General features: G+C 36.0%; 1 protein-coding gene across 13 annotated transcripts in view; it reads right to left on the bottom strand.

Annotated features, from left to right (window-relative positions):
* The window catches only part of CFAP54 (cilia and flagella associated protein 54), a 297,940-nt gene that overhangs the window by 227,495 nt on the left and 51,794 nt on the right, over window positions 1-18,651 (bottom strand). For 10 of the 13 annotated variants that reach the window (XR_012005901.1, XR_012005898.1, XR_012005899.1 and 7 more), the window contains 4 exons: window positions 14,400-14,528; window positions 13,910-14,039; window positions 7,700-7,786; window positions 7,467-7,588 (listed from right to left, as the gene is read on the bottom strand). Coding sequence is in view for 9 of the 13 variants with exons in the window: in XM_072773183.1 (XP_072629284.1) it covers window positions 7,467-7,588; window positions 7,700-7,786; window positions 13,910-14,039; window positions 14,400-14,528 (468 nt within the window). In the remaining 4 variants the exon portion in view is untranslated. The remainder of the gene's footprint in view (window positions 1-7,466; window positions 7,589-7,699; window positions 7,787-13,909; window positions 14,040-14,399; window positions 14,529-18,651) is intronic. The other 3 variants (XM_072773182.1, XM_072773178.1, XM_072773179.1) reach the window with 2 other exon arrangements.

The following is an 18,651-nucleotide window of genomic DNA, read 5'->3' as shown; positions in this document are numbered from 1 at the left end:
CTCATTCCCATTCTACCCCCCTCTTTTATCTCATTTATGTTTTGGTGGTCAATGTTGGGGCTTTCTACAAGCATTTCTGGTTTATATAAATTTGGGGCTGAGTATCTTCTAATATACAGAACTCAATATACTCAGAACCAACAGGATCACCCTCTAGGACCCCTCAGGTAGACTACATTCTCCCTCCACTACAACTTCGTCACCACCATCTCCCAATACCCCCCCTTTTTTTCTTCTCTTTACTTTTGCTTTTTTTATCTTTTATTCTCTTTTCTTTTTTTTTCTCTTCTTCTTTGGGATTCTTGGCCTTTTTTTTTTTTTTTTACTACTTTGCTTTTAAAATTTGTTTTTCACTTTAGTGGTCCTTTTGTTTTATTTTGTTCTGATCTTTGTTTTCAATTTCTGGTCTCTGACCTCGTCAGAATCATCTAGAGTGAAATTTACTTAGGTTGTGGTTGATATTCTTGATTCACCCCACTCATACAGCCACTCTGCACTGAGCAAAATGACTAGAAGGAAGAACTCATCACAAAAGAAAGAATCAGAAACAGTACTCTCTGCCACAGAGGTACAGAATTTGGATTACAATTCAATTTCAGAAAGCCAATTCAGAAGCACAATTATAAAGCTACTGGTGGCTCTGGAAAAAAGCATAAAGGAATCAAGAGACTTCATGACTGCAGAATTTAGATCTAATCAGGCCAAAATTAAAAATAAATTAAATGATATGCAATCCAAACTGGAGGTCCTAACGACGAGGGTTAATGAGGTAGAAGAAAGGGTGTGCAACACAGAAGACAAGCTGATGGCAAGGAAGGAAGCTGAGAAAAAAAGAGAAAAACAATTAAAAGACCATGAAGAAAGGTTAAGGGAAATAAATGATAGCCTCAGAAGGAAAAATCTACATATAATTGGGGTTCCAGAGAGCACCGAGAGAGGCAGAGAGACAGAAAGCATATTTGAACAAATCATAGCTGGGATCCCTGGGTGGCGCAGTGGTTTGGCGCCTGCCTTTGGCCCAGGGCGCGATCCTGGAGACCCAGGATTGAATCCCACATCGGGCTCCCGGTGCATGGAGCCTGCTTCTCCCTCTGCCTGTGTCTCTGCCTCCCTCTCTCTCTCTGTAACTATCATGAATAAATAAAAATTTAAAAAAAAAAAATATGAACAAATCATAGCTGAGAACTTCCCTAATTTGGGGAGGGAAATAGGCATTCAGATCTAGGAGATAGAGAGGTTCCCCCCACCAAAATCAATAAAAACCATTCAATACCTTGACATTTAATAGTGAAACTTGCAAATTCCAAAGATAAAGAGAAAATCCTTAAAGCAGCAAGAGGCAAGAGATCCCTAACTTATATGGAGAGAAATATTAGATTAACAGCAGACGTCTCCACAGAGACCTGGCAGGCCAGAAAGGGCTGGCAGGATATATTCAGGGTCCTAAATGAGAAGAACATGCAGCCAAGAATACTTTATCCAGCAAGGCTCTCATTCAGAAAAGAAGGAGAGATAAAGAGCTTCCAAGGTAGGCAGAAACTGAAAGAATATGTGACCACCAAATCAGCTCTGCAAGAAATATTAAGGGGGACCCTGTAAAAGAAAGAGGAAGCCCAAAGAAATAATCCACAAAAACAAGGGCTGAATAGGTATTACAATGACAAAAATTCTTATCTTTCAATAGTAACTCTGAACATGAATGGGCTAAATGATCCCATCAAAAGACATAGGGTTTCAGACTGGATAAAAAAGCAAGACCCATCTATTTGCTGTCTACAAGAGTCTTTTAGACTCTTAGTCTCATTTTAGACCTAAGGACACCTCCAGTCTGAAAAGGAACGGTTGGAGAACCATTTACCATTCAAATGGTCCTCAAAAGAAAGCTGGGGTAGCAATCCTCATATCAGATAAATTAAAGTTTATCCCAAAGACATGAAGAGGGACACTATATCATACTTAAAGGGTCTATCCAACAAGACCTAACAATCATGAATATTTATGCCCCTAATGTGGGAGCTGCCAAGTATATCAATCAATTAATAACAAAGTAAAAACATACATATTATTATACACTAATAGTAGAGACTTCAACATGGCACTTTCTGCAAATGACAGATATTCTAAGCACAACATCACCAAAGAAACAAGAGCTTTAAATGATACACTGGATCAGATGGATTTCACAGATATATATAGAACTTTCTATCTGAATGCAACTGAATACACATTCTTCTCAAGTGCACATGGAACTTCTCCAGAACAGACCACATACTGGGTCACAAATCAGGTCTCAACTGATACCAAAAGATTGGGATTGTCCCCTGCATATTTTCGGACCACAATGCTTTGAAACTACAATTCAATCACAAGAAGAAATTTGGAAGAAACTCAAACACATGGAGGGTAAAGAGCATCCTGCTAAAAGATGACTGGGTCAACTGGGAGATTAGAGAAGAATCAAAAGTATTCATGGAACTAATGAAAATGAAGATACAAGCATTCAAAATCTTTACGATATAGCAAAAGCAGTCCTAAGAGGGAAATACATGCAATACAAGCATCCCTCAAAAAAATTGGAAAAAACTCAAATACACAAGCTAACCTCACACCTAAAGGAACTGGAGAAAAACACTAAATAAAACAAACCTACACCAAGCAAAAGAAAAGAGTTAATAAAGATTCAAGCAGAACTCAATGAAACAGAGACCAGAAGAACTGTAGAACAGATCAAAAAAACAGGAGTTGTTTCTTTGAAAGAATTAATAAGATAGATAAACCATTAGCCAGCCTTATTAAAAAGAAAAAAAAAGACTCAAATTAATAAAATCATGACTGAAAGAGGAGAGATCACAACCAAGGAAATACAAACAATTTTAAAAATGTATTATGAGCAGCTATATGCCAATAAATTAGGCAATCTAGAAGAAATGGACACATTTCTGGAAAACCACAAGTTACCACAACTGGAACAGGAAGAAATAGAAAACCTAAACAGGCCAATAACCAGGGAGGAAATTGAAGCAGTCATCAAAAACCTCCCAAGACACAAAAGCCCAGGGCCAGATGGCTTTCCAGGGGAATTCTATCAAACCTTTAAAGAAGAAACAATACCTATTCTACTAAAGCTGTTCCAAAAGACAGAAAGGGATGGAATACTTCCAAACTCGTTTTATGAGGCCAGCATCACCTTAATTCCAAAACCAGACAAAGACCCCACCACAAAGGAGAATTATAGACCAATCTCCCTGATGAACAAAGATGCAAAAATTCTAAACAACGTACTAGCCAATAGGATCTAACAGTACCTTAAGAAGACTATTCACCATGACCAAGTGGGATTTATCCCTGGGATTCAAGGTTGGTTCAATGCTCGTAAAACAACCAACATGATAGATGATATCAACAAGAGAAAAAACAAGAACAATATGATCCTCTCAATAGATACAGAGAAAGCATTTGACAAAATACAGCATCCATTCCTGATCAAAACTCTTCAGAGTGTAGAGACGGACAGAACATTCCTCAGCATCTTCAAAGCTATCTACAAAAAGCCCACAGCAAATATCATTCTCAATGGGGAAACACTGAGAGCCTTTCCCCTAAGATCAGGAAAGCGACAGGGAAGCCCACTCTCACTACTGCTATTCGACATAGTACTAGATAGTCCTAGCCTCAGCAATCAGACAACAAAAAGAAATAAAAGGCATCCAAATTGGCAAAGAAGAAGTCAAACTCTCCCTCTTCGCAGATGACATGATACTGTACGTAGAAAACCCCAAAGCCTCCACCTCAAGACTGCTAGAACTGATATAGCAATTCGGCAATGTGGCAGGATACAAAATCAATGTCCAGATATCAGTGGCATTTCTACACACTAACAATGAGACTGAAGAAAGAGAAATTAAGGAGTCAATCCCATTTACAATTGCACCCAAAAGCATAAAATACCTAGGAATAAACCTAACCAAAGAGGTAAAGGATCTATACCCTAAAAACTACAGAACACTTCTGAAAGAAATTGAGGAAGACACAAAGAGATGGAAAAATATTCCACGCTCATGGATTGGAATAATTAATATTGTGAAAATGTCAATGCTATCCAGGGCAATTTACATGTTTAATGCAATCCCTATCAAAATACCATGGACTTTCTTCAGAGAGTTGGAACAAATCATCTTAAGATTTGTGTGGAATCAGGGGATCCCTGGGTGGCGCAGCGGTTTGGCGCCTGCCTTTGGCCCAGGGTGCGATCCTGGAGTCCTGGGATCGAATCCCACGTCGGGCTCCCGGTGCATGGAGCCTGCTTCTCCCTCTGCCTATGTCTCTGCCTCTCTCTCTCTCTCTCTCTCTCTGTGACTATCATAAATAAATAAACATTAAAAAAAAAAAAAAAAGATTTGTGTGGAATCAGAAAAGACCCGAATAGCCATGGGAATACTGAAGAAGAAAACCAGAGCTGGGGGCATCACAATGCTGGATTTCAAGTTGTACTACAAAGCTGTGATCATCAAGACAGTGTGGTACTGGCACAAAAACAGACACATAGATCAATGGAACAGAATAGAGAAGCCAGAAATGGGCCCTCAAGTCTATGGTCAACTAATATTTGACAAAGCAGGAAAGACTATCCGGGATCCCTGGGTGGCGCAGCGGTTTGGCGCCTGCCTTTGGCCCAGGGCGCGATCCTGGAGACCCGGGATCGAATCCCACGTCGGGCTCCCGGTGCATGGAGCCTGCTTCTCCCTCTGCCTGTGTCTCTGTGCCTCTCTCTCTCTCTGTGACTATCATAAATAAATAAAAATTTAAAAAAAAAAAAAAAAAAAAAAAAAAAAAGACTATCCACTGGAAAAAGGACAGTCTCTTCAATAAATGGTGCTGGGAAAATTGGACAGCCAATGAAGTAGAATGAAACTAGACCATTCTCTTACACCATACACAAAGATAAACTCAAACTGGATAAAAGATCTAAATGTGAGACAAGAATCCATCAAAATCCTAGAGGAAAACACAGGCAATACCCTTTTTGAACTTAGCCACAGCAACTTCTTGATACATCTATGAAGGCCAGGGAAACAAAAGCAAAAATGAACTATTGGGACTTGAAATCCAGATAAAAAGCTTCTGCACAGCAAAAGAAACAGTCAACAAAACTAAAAGACAATGTACAGAATGGGAGAAGCTATTTACAAATGACATATCAGGTAAAGGGCTAGTATCTAAGATCTATAAAGAACTTATTAAACTCAACAGCAAAGAAACAAACAATCCAATCATGAAATGGGCAGAAGACATGAACAGAAATTTCACCAAAGAAGACATACACATGGCCAACAAGCACATGAGAAAATGCTCTGCATCACTGGCCATCAGGGAAATACAAATCAAAACCACAATGAGATACCACTTCACACCAGTGAGAATGGTGAAAATTAACATGACAGGAAATAACAAATGTTGGAGAGGATGCGAAGAAAGGGGAACCCTCCTGCACTGTTGGTGGGAATGTGAACTGATACAGCCACTCTGGAAAACTGTGTGGAGGTTCCTCAAAGAGTTAAAAATAGAGCTACCCTACAACCCAGCAATTGCACTGCTGGGGATTTACCCCAAAGATACAGATGCAGTGAATGACTGAGACACCTGCACCCCAATGTTTATAGCAGTAATGTCCACAATAACCAAACTGTGGAAGGAGCCTTGGTGTCCATCAAAAGACGAATGGGTAAAGAAGATGCGGTCTATGTATACAATGGAATATTACTCAGCCATTAGAAACGACAAATACCCACCATTTGCTTCAACGTGGATAGAACTGGAGGGTTTTATGCTGAGTGAAGTAAGTCAATGGGGGAAGGACAATCATTATATGGTTTCACTCAAACAGGGAATATAAAAAATAGTGAAAGGGATTATAGGGGAAAGGAGAGAAAATGAGTGGGAAATATCAGAGAGGGTAACAGAACATGAGAGACTCCTGACTCTGGGAAACGAACAAGGGTTAGTGGAAGGGGAGGTGGGCAGGGGTGACTGGGTGACGGGCACCGAGGGGGGCACTGGACGGGATGAACACTGGGTGTTACACTACAACATATGTTACATATGTTGGCAAATTGAACTCCAATAAAAAATATACAAAAAAATTTAAATAAATAAACACCTTGAAGGCATCACTTCCCTCCCTACTCAATCTGCACCCATTTTTATCATGAACTTTTTTAACCCCTACTTTCATGTGTAAAAGGCCAGCCCTGTACAAATCTCTGCTGTCACAGCTACTAAAAATAGTACCCCAGGGTAGTGCCATACAACTGTGCAGATGGGGCCCAATATAAACTCATGGTCTCCAACTTCAGCTAGAACTCTCTGCTGACCAGTACTTTACCTTGGGAGTCAACTCCCTCATCCGCTCCTTGTCCATTCCTCACCACTCTCTAATCGTCTTCTCCTATCTCAGTCTGACTATCCACTCTCATTCCCCATTGCTGCCACCATAGCCTTGCCTCCTACTTTATCAGATGATTGACATCAACTCAACTCCTGCCTCCACACCAGTAGACTTAATCAAATCCACATCTGTCTGTTCCTCCTTCCCTTTTGTAGCAGAGGATAAGGAGTCTGCCCTGCAGCCTACCCTCCACTGAAGACGAATCACTTCATCTGTGTTTTCAAACTCATCTCCTTCCCTCTTCTAATAGGACTCTGCTCTATTATTAACCCTTCTCATATTTTCAATTTCTCTCTTTTCTTCTGGCTCTTCATACTCATTATATAAATATGCTAAACTTTTTCTCTTAAATTCTTCTTAATCTCTGTATCCTCTCGCTTTGATCCACTTTTTTCTTTCTCTTATCAACTAAACTATTTGCAGCATTATTCTCTACTTCACCATGCGCCATTTACTCAGCAAATACATCATATTTTTGTGGGTAATACACAGGGACATTTTTAAAATCCACTAGCTTGAAATGTGACTGCCTTCAAGAATTTAAACTCTAAAATCAACACACAATGAATTGGCAAGAAGACAGAACAATTTCTAGGCCAGAGTAAGATATAAATTAGCAATATCCAACTGAAAGAAGGCATCTGACCAATGGACTTGTAGTAATTTAATTCCTTAGTAAGAAATCCATTATGCTAGCATAGTGTCACTTAAACTCTGTAGTTTCTCTCATTTTTAATCCTTCTGATTTTATTTGGCTTCCAATGTTAGTTGCCTCTACAGAGAGAGAACACAGAGAAAGTATCTCTCATTTCAGGAGAGTTCAGGACTGGCAATATAGATTGGTTCCCCTGTTCAGAACTGTTCTACTTCCCCAAGAGAGAACTGAATATAGGGAACCTGAAAGTTCATAATCTAATGTTAAGAAACAACACATTACTTTTAGCAAAGTGAACTAAATCATTCATTTAACAAAGGTTGTATATCAGGACAAAAAAAAAAAAAAAGAATGGCATGTTGTTACCACCAAAAAGTTGTGTGAAAATGTAGAGGTTGCATCTTTCTCAAATATTAGAAGAGCTTTCTGCATCAAGTAAATTGCTTTGGATAACTTATTCTTCTTTATTTTACTCATTACACTCAATTCTGAAATAGAAAACAAACATTTTACCAAAAGGGAAACATTAAAAACTATCTTTAAAAGTTTTTGGAAAAAAAAAAGTTTTTGGAAAAACAGTTTATCCCAATTTTAATTACCTGTAAAACAGTCATTGCTTGTAGGTTGTTTTAGCTTTTCTGGACCTTTGATAGACATAGGTTTGCTATCAGTTGGAGTCTGCAAAACTGAAGGAGGAGATTGCCATTACAATTAGATTCACATTCAAGAAAGGAAATATTTTCTAAACATTAAAGGGTAACTATTTGTAAAATTACTGCTTCTTCTCATATGCCATCTTTTTTTTCATTAATAGATAAAAATTCAAAGAAATCTACTATAATGCAGTTTTATTGACAAATTCTCTTTTATTTGCCACAGTATGCCTAAGTACATCAAAAATATTTAAATTATAAAAACATTTGATTTTCTATCTCATCTTAAATAAAATCATCTTGAAAGCTTACAAATAGGATCCAATCTGCTTTTGTTCACTTTCCCTTTTCATAAACTTTTAAGAACTGCTTCATCTATGGGCCCCACAAGAACTCAGAGCATTCCCTGAAGACCTCCACTCTCCTCTTTCAAGAATTTAAAAAAAAAAAAAAAAAAAAGAATTTCAACTAACACATAAATTATTGCCAGTTGACTATGGACAGTGAGAGATCCTGGTATATAGCTGGGACAACCACCATAATGGCCCAGGAAAGAGAGGATGATGGAGAAGAGAGTAAAAGTATGCTGCCCCAGGAAGATGGACAATGTTACACTAATTCTTGATTTTCTGGGTATAGTCCCCAAGAGACTTGGCAATATTATTCTGTCCTTGGAGGTATGTGAAGGTACTTAGAGTAACCTTACAACAAACCCCTTTTATTGAGGTTGAATTATTTGTGCTAACGCCATTGACTGATAAAAAGATGCCACTAGACACCATTAAAGGATATAAGGCTTCTTTAATGGTGAAAGATAAGGGAATTTATCTATATGGCGACAGCAACACAAAGCAGAAAATAATGCATCATGTCTCAGTACCTGGGGTATTATAATTGCTAATTAAACGATAGCTCTCATGATTATAATCGTGAGAGATAAGGATGCCCAACATAGATAAGTCATATCTAATGCCACTGCCATCAACATGCAACCATTGTAAAGTTCTTGAATAAGAATGACAAAAGGGGCACCTGGGTGGCTCAGTTGGTTGAGCATCTGACTCTTGAGTTCAGCTCAAGTCATGATCTCATGAGTGGAGCCCCATGTCAGGTTCTGCACTGTGCATGGAGCATGCTAAGGATTCGCTCCCTCTCCCTCTACCCCTCCTCCACTTCTCTCAAAAATAAAGGAGAAAAAAAGAATAACAAGTGGTATTTAGGCAACATTAGTCTGAAACTACTAAGTAAGTTTAGGATTTCTTGCATGCAACAGCATGCAAGAGTGAAGAAAGGAGGAAAAAATGAAAATCTGTATTAGGGTGATAGTTCAACAAGCAGACAAAAACATCAAGAAGACCCAGAGATACAGCAAAGGAATAATAACTAATTCTATTTAAATCTGAGCTCATATCTACAATCAGTATTGTTAAATGGTCTCTGATAAAAACTCAGAGGATCACTTGGTCTTCAAATACTTATGGATGACAATTAGAGAATGAACTAGCATAGTAATTCTGTAAGTAAAGAGACCCCACTTCATTACAGAAGATAATACAGTCATTAAGTGAGAATTATAGTTTTCTTAAGGAAAATCTGACACATAAATGCCATTCACATTTGGAAATACATTTCTAATTCAAATAATTTTAAATAAAAAAATATTCAAGGTTATTATTCTAAGAAGCCCTATTGAAAAACTATATATGATGACACAGAGATGTTTTCATTTTTAGTTGCTTCCCTCTATATCCAGGAGGTCTTTTGAGAAACAGTCTTTGAAATAGTATAAATATTAAAAATAAGGTATAAACCGATGAAAACTATAAAAGGATAAAAGAATGGGAAATAAAGGAAATTCTATATAAACAGAATGCAAATACAAACAAGTTCTAAGTATATATCAACTGGGAATATAACCATACAAAAAATAAAATTAATTCAAGTGAATTTGAACACAGTTCTCTAATGTGTGGCATATTCTAAAGATATAATGTGAACTGCAAAGAAATCCTAAACTTACTTAGTAGTTTCATTGTTAATGTTGCTATTGTTTGAATAATTCTGAAAATACTTTGTTAATATGATAGGATAAAGCAAATGTTATTACATCTATACTATTGGGAACCAGTGTGCTCAACATGAGAGAGAGTAAATACAAAAATGAAATGTGGAACTTTGGATTTTCAAAGTGTTGGACTTGGAATTGGTGATATCAGAAAGAACTTGCAGTGTGTGTGTGTGTGTGTGTGTGTGTGTGTGTGTGGTAAGTCTAGAACATTTAGTTATACAGCAAACAAAACAAAAACCTGCTCAAAGAATAATGGGGACATATCAAAAAACACACAATCCAGTTTGAGACTTCCCATGGTAAAATGTGTGACTTTGAACATGAGAAGAACAATGATAGTAACTGATTATAAATGATTTAATAAAAACAAAACTCAGTCCATAGTATAACACCACAAATTAGAAGAGCCAAAGTGGACAGCTCTTCTTTACAAAGAAGGGCAGCAAGTATATTTAGAAGGAATAGTTCAATTAGAAAATCACTGTGCACAACCATTGTAACAACTAATTCTGCAAGGATCACCAACAGAAGTTAAAACCATTGGGTGAAAATCTGTTGGGGAATAGGACATTTATTCCATCTCAAAGCATCACCTGACAATACCAATTATTTTGTCATTATGCAGAGGGAAAGATGCCCTTACCGTGGAGAAATCTGGTAGACACCACCTTAACAAAATAAAAACTGTCTGCCTCATCAATGATAGGACAAATAAACAATATGTGCAGCCTAATGTGATACAACGGTATCTAACAACATCACCTATGTAATCATGAAGAAACTACTAGGAAAATTCAGATTGTAGAATGTTCTAGAAACACAACCTCAAAAATGTGTCATAAAAGAAAAAAAGTGAGTTATTATTCTAGATAAAAGAAGAACAGGACAGAGAGGTGATGTCAGCATAATGGCAGCATAAGACATCCCTTCCCCCCACACACAATCTGTAACAAAAATTCAGCATCCATTCATGGACAAAAAAAAAGCACCTGAGAAAGAAAAGCCAAAGTAGAGACATCAAACTTCCTGATTTTACACTATACTACAAAGCTATAGTAATTAAAACAGTATGGTACTGGAATAAAAATAGACACATAGACTAACAGAACAGAATCAAGAGCCCAGAAACAAATTCATGCATATATTTCCAATTAATATTAGACAATGAAAAATACTTAATGGGGAAGAGACAGTCTCTTTAATAAATGATGTTACAAAAAAAAGGATATCCATATGCAGAATGAAATTGAACTTGTTTTATACTACTCATAAAAATTAACATGAAACAGATTAAAAATTAATCATAAGGACTGAAACCATTTAATTTCTTTAAAAAAATCAAAAATAGAACTACTATACAATCCAGCAATCCCCTTCTGGGTGTATCTCCAAAGGAAATAAAAATAAGATCTCAAAGAGATACCTGCACTCCCATGTTCACTGCAATATTATTCACAATGGCCAAGATATGGAAACAACTCAAATGTCTGTCAACTGATGATTGGATAAAGAAGATGTGAGATAGATAGATAGATAGATAGAGAGAGAGAGAGAGAGAGAGAGATAGATAGATAGATAGATAGATAGATAGATAGATAGATGATAGATAGATATCGTGGAATATTATTTCATGAATATTATTCAGCCATTATTATTCAGAAAGAAGGAAATCCTGCAATTTGCAATAACATGGATGGATCTTGAGGACATGATGCTGCTAAGTGAAATAAGACAAATACTGTATGACATCACTTAAATGTGGAATCTAATAAAGCTGAAGTCACAGAAACAAAGAGTAGGGGGGTGGTGATCAGGGGCTAGAGAGGAAGTGGAAGGGGATGAAGATATGTCAGTCAAAGGATACAAACTTTCAGTTATAAGATGAATAAGTTCTAGGGATCTCATGTACAGTATGGTGATTATAGATCATAATACTTGAAAGTGGCTAAATAAGTAAATCTTAAATCTTCTTACCACAAAACAGAATTGGCAATTATGTGATATGATAGAAGTGCTAACTAATGCCCTGCTGGTAATCATTTTGTAATATATTAGTGTAACAAATCAACACATCTGTACACCTTAAACTTACACAATGTTATTTGTCAATTATATCTCAATAACCTCGGGGGGGGGGGGTTTGCACTCAAAAATTAATTAACTACCATTTGATTAAACCTATTTAGTTGTATATATGATGTGACATCTAAATGCTTTATTTTTCTTAGGTTTTTATTTGAATTCCAGATGGTTAACATACAATGTACTATTAGATTCAGGTATACAATTTAGTGATTCAACACTTACATACAACACCGGGTACTCATCCCAAGTGCACTCCTTAATTCCCATCATCTATTTAACCTATTCCTATCCACCTCCCCCTGATAATCATCAGTTTGTTCTCTAAATATATGCATCAGTTTGTTCTCTAAATCATCAGTTTCTTCTCTAATCATCAGTTTGTTCTCTAAAGAGTTCTCTAAAGACTCTTTAGAGACTCATTGAGGACATGATGCTAAGTGAAATAAGACAAATACTGTATGACATCACTTAAATGTGGAATCTAAGAAAGCTGAAGTCACAGAAACAAAGAGTAGGGGGATGGTGATCAGGGGCTAGAGAGGAAGTGGAAGGGGATAAAGATATGTCAGTCAAAGGATACAAACAAAAGTCTAATTTACAAATTAGAGTCATCAGTTTCTTGGTTTGCCTCCCTCTTTTTTCCCCTGATTGTTTGTTTTGTTCCTTGAATTCCACAAGTGAATGAAATCATATGGTGTTTGTCTTTCTCTGACTTATTTCATTTAGCATAATACACTCTAATTCCATCCAAATCATTGCAAATGGCAAGATTTCATTCTTTTTATGGCTGAGTAATATTCCATTCTGTGTGTGTGTAAGTATATATATATATTCTTTATCCACTCGTCATTTGATGGACATTTGGGCTCTTTCCATAATTTGGCTACTGTTGATAATGCTCCTGTTATAAACATTGGGGAGCATGTATCCCTTCAAATTAGAATGCTTTAGACAGAAATCAGAGGTCATATTAGAATGGAACACTTCGTTCTATTCTATAATGAGTAATTTATAATGAAGTAGTTGTTAAATACTGGCTATATAATCATGCCAAACATAACTTGGCTTTATCAAAATTTAACTTCAGTTTTTATACATAATAATGTTAAATTTTATTTTGAAACTCAAGTAAATGTATTATCTGTATGTACACTAGTATTACTATTGACATCTTTTTAAAAAATGTTTTGACCTGTTTAATAATGAGGCCAAGATAATTTAGATCCAAATCATGTGTGCTCTGACATTACTCTTAAAGATGTCTAAGTTCTTCAGTTGCTTCCAGGATAAATATAAATCCCTTAGCCATTCAAAATTTAACTTTGATCTATATCACTAGGCTTATCTGTGTCATCCTCTCAAGTGTGCTCTTCATTTTGGCCATAAGAGAATTCCAGCAGTTCCTAAATTGCACCATCCAATCATTTGCTTTCCAGCTTGCTAAAGGCTGTTTTCTCTATCCAAATAACTGTTTCCTTTTCGATCTTCTTCATAAAGATATTTACTAGCCTTCTAGTCAACTATCACTTCTCCCAGGAAGCCATCCCTGACTCTTGTTCATTAAAGATACTCCTCTTCTGTGTGCCCAAATAGTCTGAGTCTACTTCTGTTAACATTTATTAAGCTCAACTGTTACAATTGGCTTAGTTATCTAGAAGCTCAAAATTAGAGGCTGTATCTTATTTATACCAAACACAATATGATTCCGAGATCTTAGTAGGCACTCAATAATTATATATAGATTGAATTAACAAAATATTGATAATTTACTACACCTCAAACAAAATCAATTTAATTTTTTGGATGTGTACCAAGGGATTTGCTATGTGAGTTATAAAGCAATAATGAAAGGTATCTATTGATAGTAATCCGGGAAAAGAAAAGAATGAAATTTATCTGGAAAATACTAAGTCAACAAGAACATAATTTACAAATTAAATTGATTCTATTCTTGAACTCATCTTAAAATTGATGCAGAACAAATTATATGTTTTGAGGACTACTACCTTGCAATTGGTCAAGAAGCACAACAGCTATATGGTGCTGGGCTTGAATCAGTTCAAGATGCAAATCCATCATGAAAGTATTTGGTGTGACTGGTTTGCAAATGTCTCCATCTATATCCTGGGTGTACTTTGGTAGAATTGAAGTAAAAATAAAAACAAAATACAGTTATCAAAACATACTAAAAATAGCTCTATCCTAATTATCACTCAAGTTATCATTTTACACTAAGCCACTAAATTCTGTTCACTCTCAACTCTTTGCAATCTGATTCACATGCTAATAAACCTGCTTTTCAATACAGTGGCCTCTTTAATAACGAATTGAGAGACTCCTCACTCTTCTTGATTTCTTCTGGCAAGAGAGGAAGAGATTTCTGGTCTATGAGAGCAAGGTCACCACAAATCATGCTTTACGCACCTATGTGTGAAACCAGCCCTCTTTCTAGCTAAGTAACACTTAAATCTCATGTAAGAGTTTCCCATTTACCTTGGTATAGCAATGGTCAATCACTGATGATCCATCTGGCAAAGTACTTAACATGCAATTCAAATTTATTCCATCAATTGCTTTGTCAAGAAGTTCATAGGCCAAAAATAACTGTTCCACAGGTTTCTTCTAAAGTAATTTTATAAACAAAACAGAAATGTAACACTTAAGAGAAAATCATATACAACAATTCCAAACTTCTTTTATAACAATTCAAACCAAGTGACAAATTTAAAGAGTCTATCCAATATCAACAATGTTATATTTTTTACTAAATGTATGTCTTTGATTAAATGTGGAGTACTATTGATAAAAGTGAAATAATAAATACATTTCATTTTTCCGATTATAAGTTAAACTTTTTATAAACATGTATATATCTTCCTTTCATGGTTTTCAAAATTCTGAGTGTACCAAATGTATAGGTAAATTTTTAAAATATAACTCACAAAATGTGTCGTTTTCACACATTTCATTTTGAAAGTTTGTTTTTTAAATCTCAGAGCTGGAAATTTAGATGTAGAGGCCATCAAATCCAATGGCATATATCATGATTTTCATTGCATATATCATGATTTTCATTGTATTTCACGAAATACATTTTCATTCTAATTATTCTCACAGAGAAACAAATATAAAATAATATAAAAGGCATCAGCTTTGTTCAAACTTCCAAATTTCCCATATTTCTCGAGAAAATTTTTAGGAAATAAAGCAAGCACAAACATGGAGATAACTGAAATCCTCTATAGACTGCCCACAATGACAATCCTTTTCTCTGCTCCTAAAAAAAGCCACTGTGCTTTGGTTTTTACCATTCTTTTGTGTGTTTTTAAACTTTTACAATGTGTGTATCCATTAACAATATGCAGTACTGCCTGCATATTTTTTAATTCTGTCAGAAAATTTTGCAATCCACTTTATACATTCAAACATATGTTGTTGAAACTTTTTCATGCTGGTATATGCAACTCAATGTGTCAGAGTTTGGTTAACAACACAGAACAACTCTAGATACTCTTAAGCAGAAAGGGATTTGATACACAGAATTAGAGGTGTCTGTCACTGTTGGAAAGCCAGGGGGAGCAAAGGCCAAGAAAGCTGCCAGTGACAAGTCTGCTGCATGCAGAAGCCTCTGTGAATCTAAGAATCAAGGAGGTGGCTGACAACCACCACAAGTGACTGCTACACCAGATCAAGCGAATTGCAAGAGCTTGCTCAGCAGGGCTGGTCAATTAACTTCTTCCATCTGCCACTGCCAAATAAGAACTGTCTTCCCTTCATTATAAATTCATGCAAATGTGCCTCATCGGAAGACTAAGGTAGAACCACATGGAAATGAGATGCTAGGAAATGCAGTTCCAGCTTTTCCCCTGTGACACAAAGGTGGCTAAAGAAGGGAATGGCAGTGATGCCAAGCTGACTCTAGTTCAAGCCCACACTAATTCGCTCATCCTCACAGCCACAATGAAATGGTGCTATGCTGAGGAATATGTCACAATCTATTTATCCACTCTTCAGATAAGTATTTAGATTCCTATTACTACAAATATATACAATGCATTGTACTAGTCTAGGGATCAAGTCAAGGTTGGTATTTGCTTTGCAGTCCTTATGCCTTTTTTTCTCTTTTCTTTCGCAGCTGACTGTCTAAGACCTCTAGGACATATTAAATAGAATAGATACTCTATGTTGTTACTTCAGTATAAAAGGACTGCTTTTAATCTTTTACTATAACATTCATTACAGGTCTCTGAATGATACCCTTTATGGGATATAGAAATTCTCCTCTATTCCTGACTTACAAGTTGTGTTTTGGGTTTTTTTTTTTTTTTTAAGATAGGTGTTGATTTTTGTCAAATGCTGTTGTTGCATCTTTTTATCTAGTGAGGCAGTCATATTTCTTCCTTTCACCTGCTAATGTGGTGTATTGCATTAGATTTTCTAATGTTAAATCATCCTTGTGTTCCTGGAATATATACGATTTGATTACACACATCCATTCCAAAGTATATAGATGTATATCTCCATTCAAGAATCACAGACATTGGAAAGGTCTCATGCAACTCAAGTAATATAAAGTCAAATAACAGACCTATGTGAAGGCTGGCCCAAGGTTATAAATCGTTAGGAAGAAAGACTTTCTTCCCACCCACCCACCTCTCACTACCCATGTTGAGAAACCTCCCCATACAAATAGGCAAATGTTTTTTTTTTTTTTTTCAGGTCTCCCTTTTCTAGAATATGGTCTTTTGGAAGTTATCATTTTAATGTGTGAGTCTCAGTTCCAAACCCCCATCTTTCATGTGCCCAAGCCTCATATCTTGTCACTAGATGGCTGTTAACCTGAGCTTTTTGGTAACCAAGCCTATCAACCAACTGCAGCATCTACTCATAAAATGACCATTCTAGTTTCCAGTTCCCCTTTTATTTTGGCCCCTAGAATTTATCTTACTTTCTTGTGAGCTTCACAATGTGTTTGAGGATATTTGTTCAATTCTGTCCAAAATTTCTAGGTGCTTTGTAGCAAGAGGGTTTTCACCTTACCCGATTTGCTGTTTTGCCAGAAACAGAAGTCTCTAAAGATGCCCTTTTAACACCAAAAAATTTCAAGCATTCCCCCCACATATACCTATATTCTATCATCAACATCACTACCATCACTATCATCTTTGTTATCTCTGTCATTATCATAACTAACATCTAATTAAACTATCTTCTAGATACTGGGCTAAACATAATAAATTTTTTAAATGCCATTATCCTATGAAGCAGATACCTATTAATTATTTTAATTTTATAATACATTTATTGAAAGAAATAGATGCTATGCATTTAGTAAACTTTTAAATAAATTCTGAATGTAATCACAATAAACACCTCATTTTTTAAAGAGCTGTATGTATATATGCAAGGTACATAATTCATCCTGCCTACAATTTCTGATAGGTGAGCATACAGATTTTGGATCCTCCTTACAATAAATTCTCACTCCTTCTCTCCACTTCACTCCAGATGGATCTGAGACCCTAAGATTCAGTGCTCTACATAAAACATAAGAGAAAAACTGAGTAGCTACCACGTGCCAGGTACTGGTTTCTGTAACATTACTAATACCTCATTTAAATGATATAACTTAAATAATATCGGTAGAATAGGTTCTACTGTTATTTTACAGATGAGGACATTTATTTTCAAACAGATGAAATAATCTGTTCAAGATCACATAGTCAATATTAGATTCCACTCTGGGTCTTCCAACACCAAGCATTGTGCCCTTAGGTCATACCAATGAACCACTTGTATTACGTCTACCATATGCCACAGTACAGCTGGGCAGGTTGCCTATTGCACAATTTTAGGGGGTGCCATTCATGCTGTTGTCATCACAAACTTGTATGTTCATTTTGGCAATTTCCCAGAAGATAGTAATAAATCATATCAAGGAAAGGGTACATTTTTCTAATTTAAATAAGAGTAGCAATAGTTCATAAAGGGTCTTCAGCTTCTTCATTTGGGAAAACTGCCACCTTCTATGAAACACATTTTATTTAGTGGCTCTAACTGCCAGAAATTTTCCACCTGAAGCCAAAATCCAGCACTTTGTAACTTCTACTACTGTTTTTATTCCTGCCCTATGAAGCCTCAGAGAATAAGTACTGGCCCACTCAGCCAGTGATTCTGAAATTCTAGTTTCCTTAAGAATCTACCTGGGGGATTTTAAGCAGAAAATACCTGGAATTATAAACTTTTAAGACTCCACAATTGGAAATTATAATCCAATATGCCTAAAGCGGAAAATAGGAAGCTGTATATTTAGCAAGCATTATAAGATCCCTGGAAAAAGCACTGGCAGCTATTATAAATAAGCCTCCTCAATCTCTTGTGAATTTAAATTTACTGTTCCCAATTTAAGATTTCTCAACTCTAGCTCTCTTAAGACACAATATTACATAAAGAACTCAAAATTGCATCCCTTAAAACCTATAATTAGAGGAAAGTAAATTCAGAATGATCCACCAGTCCTCCACTATATTCATGATATTTGATTGGTACCCAGTTATAAGATTGTATATTTTATGCATTAAAAAATATCTTTTATACCAGTATCCCGAAGACACTTTTTTTTTTTTAATCAAAAAGCAATGTACCATAGTGACTAAACACATGGATGTTGACAGCAACACACCTAAGTTCAAATCTACTTACTGCATGCAACCATGAGCAATTTGGATACAGCAGCAAAAATCAT

Source organism: Canis lupus, chromosome 13, assembly GCF_048164855.1.
Source record: "Canis lupus baileyi chromosome 13, mCanLup2.hap1, whole genome shotgun sequence".
NCBI lineage: Eukaryota > Metazoa > Chordata > Mammalia > Carnivora > Canidae > Canis > Canis lupus.
The sequence above is the reverse complement of the archived record's forward strand: the minus strand, read 5'-3'. Positions and strand labels throughout refer to the sequence as shown.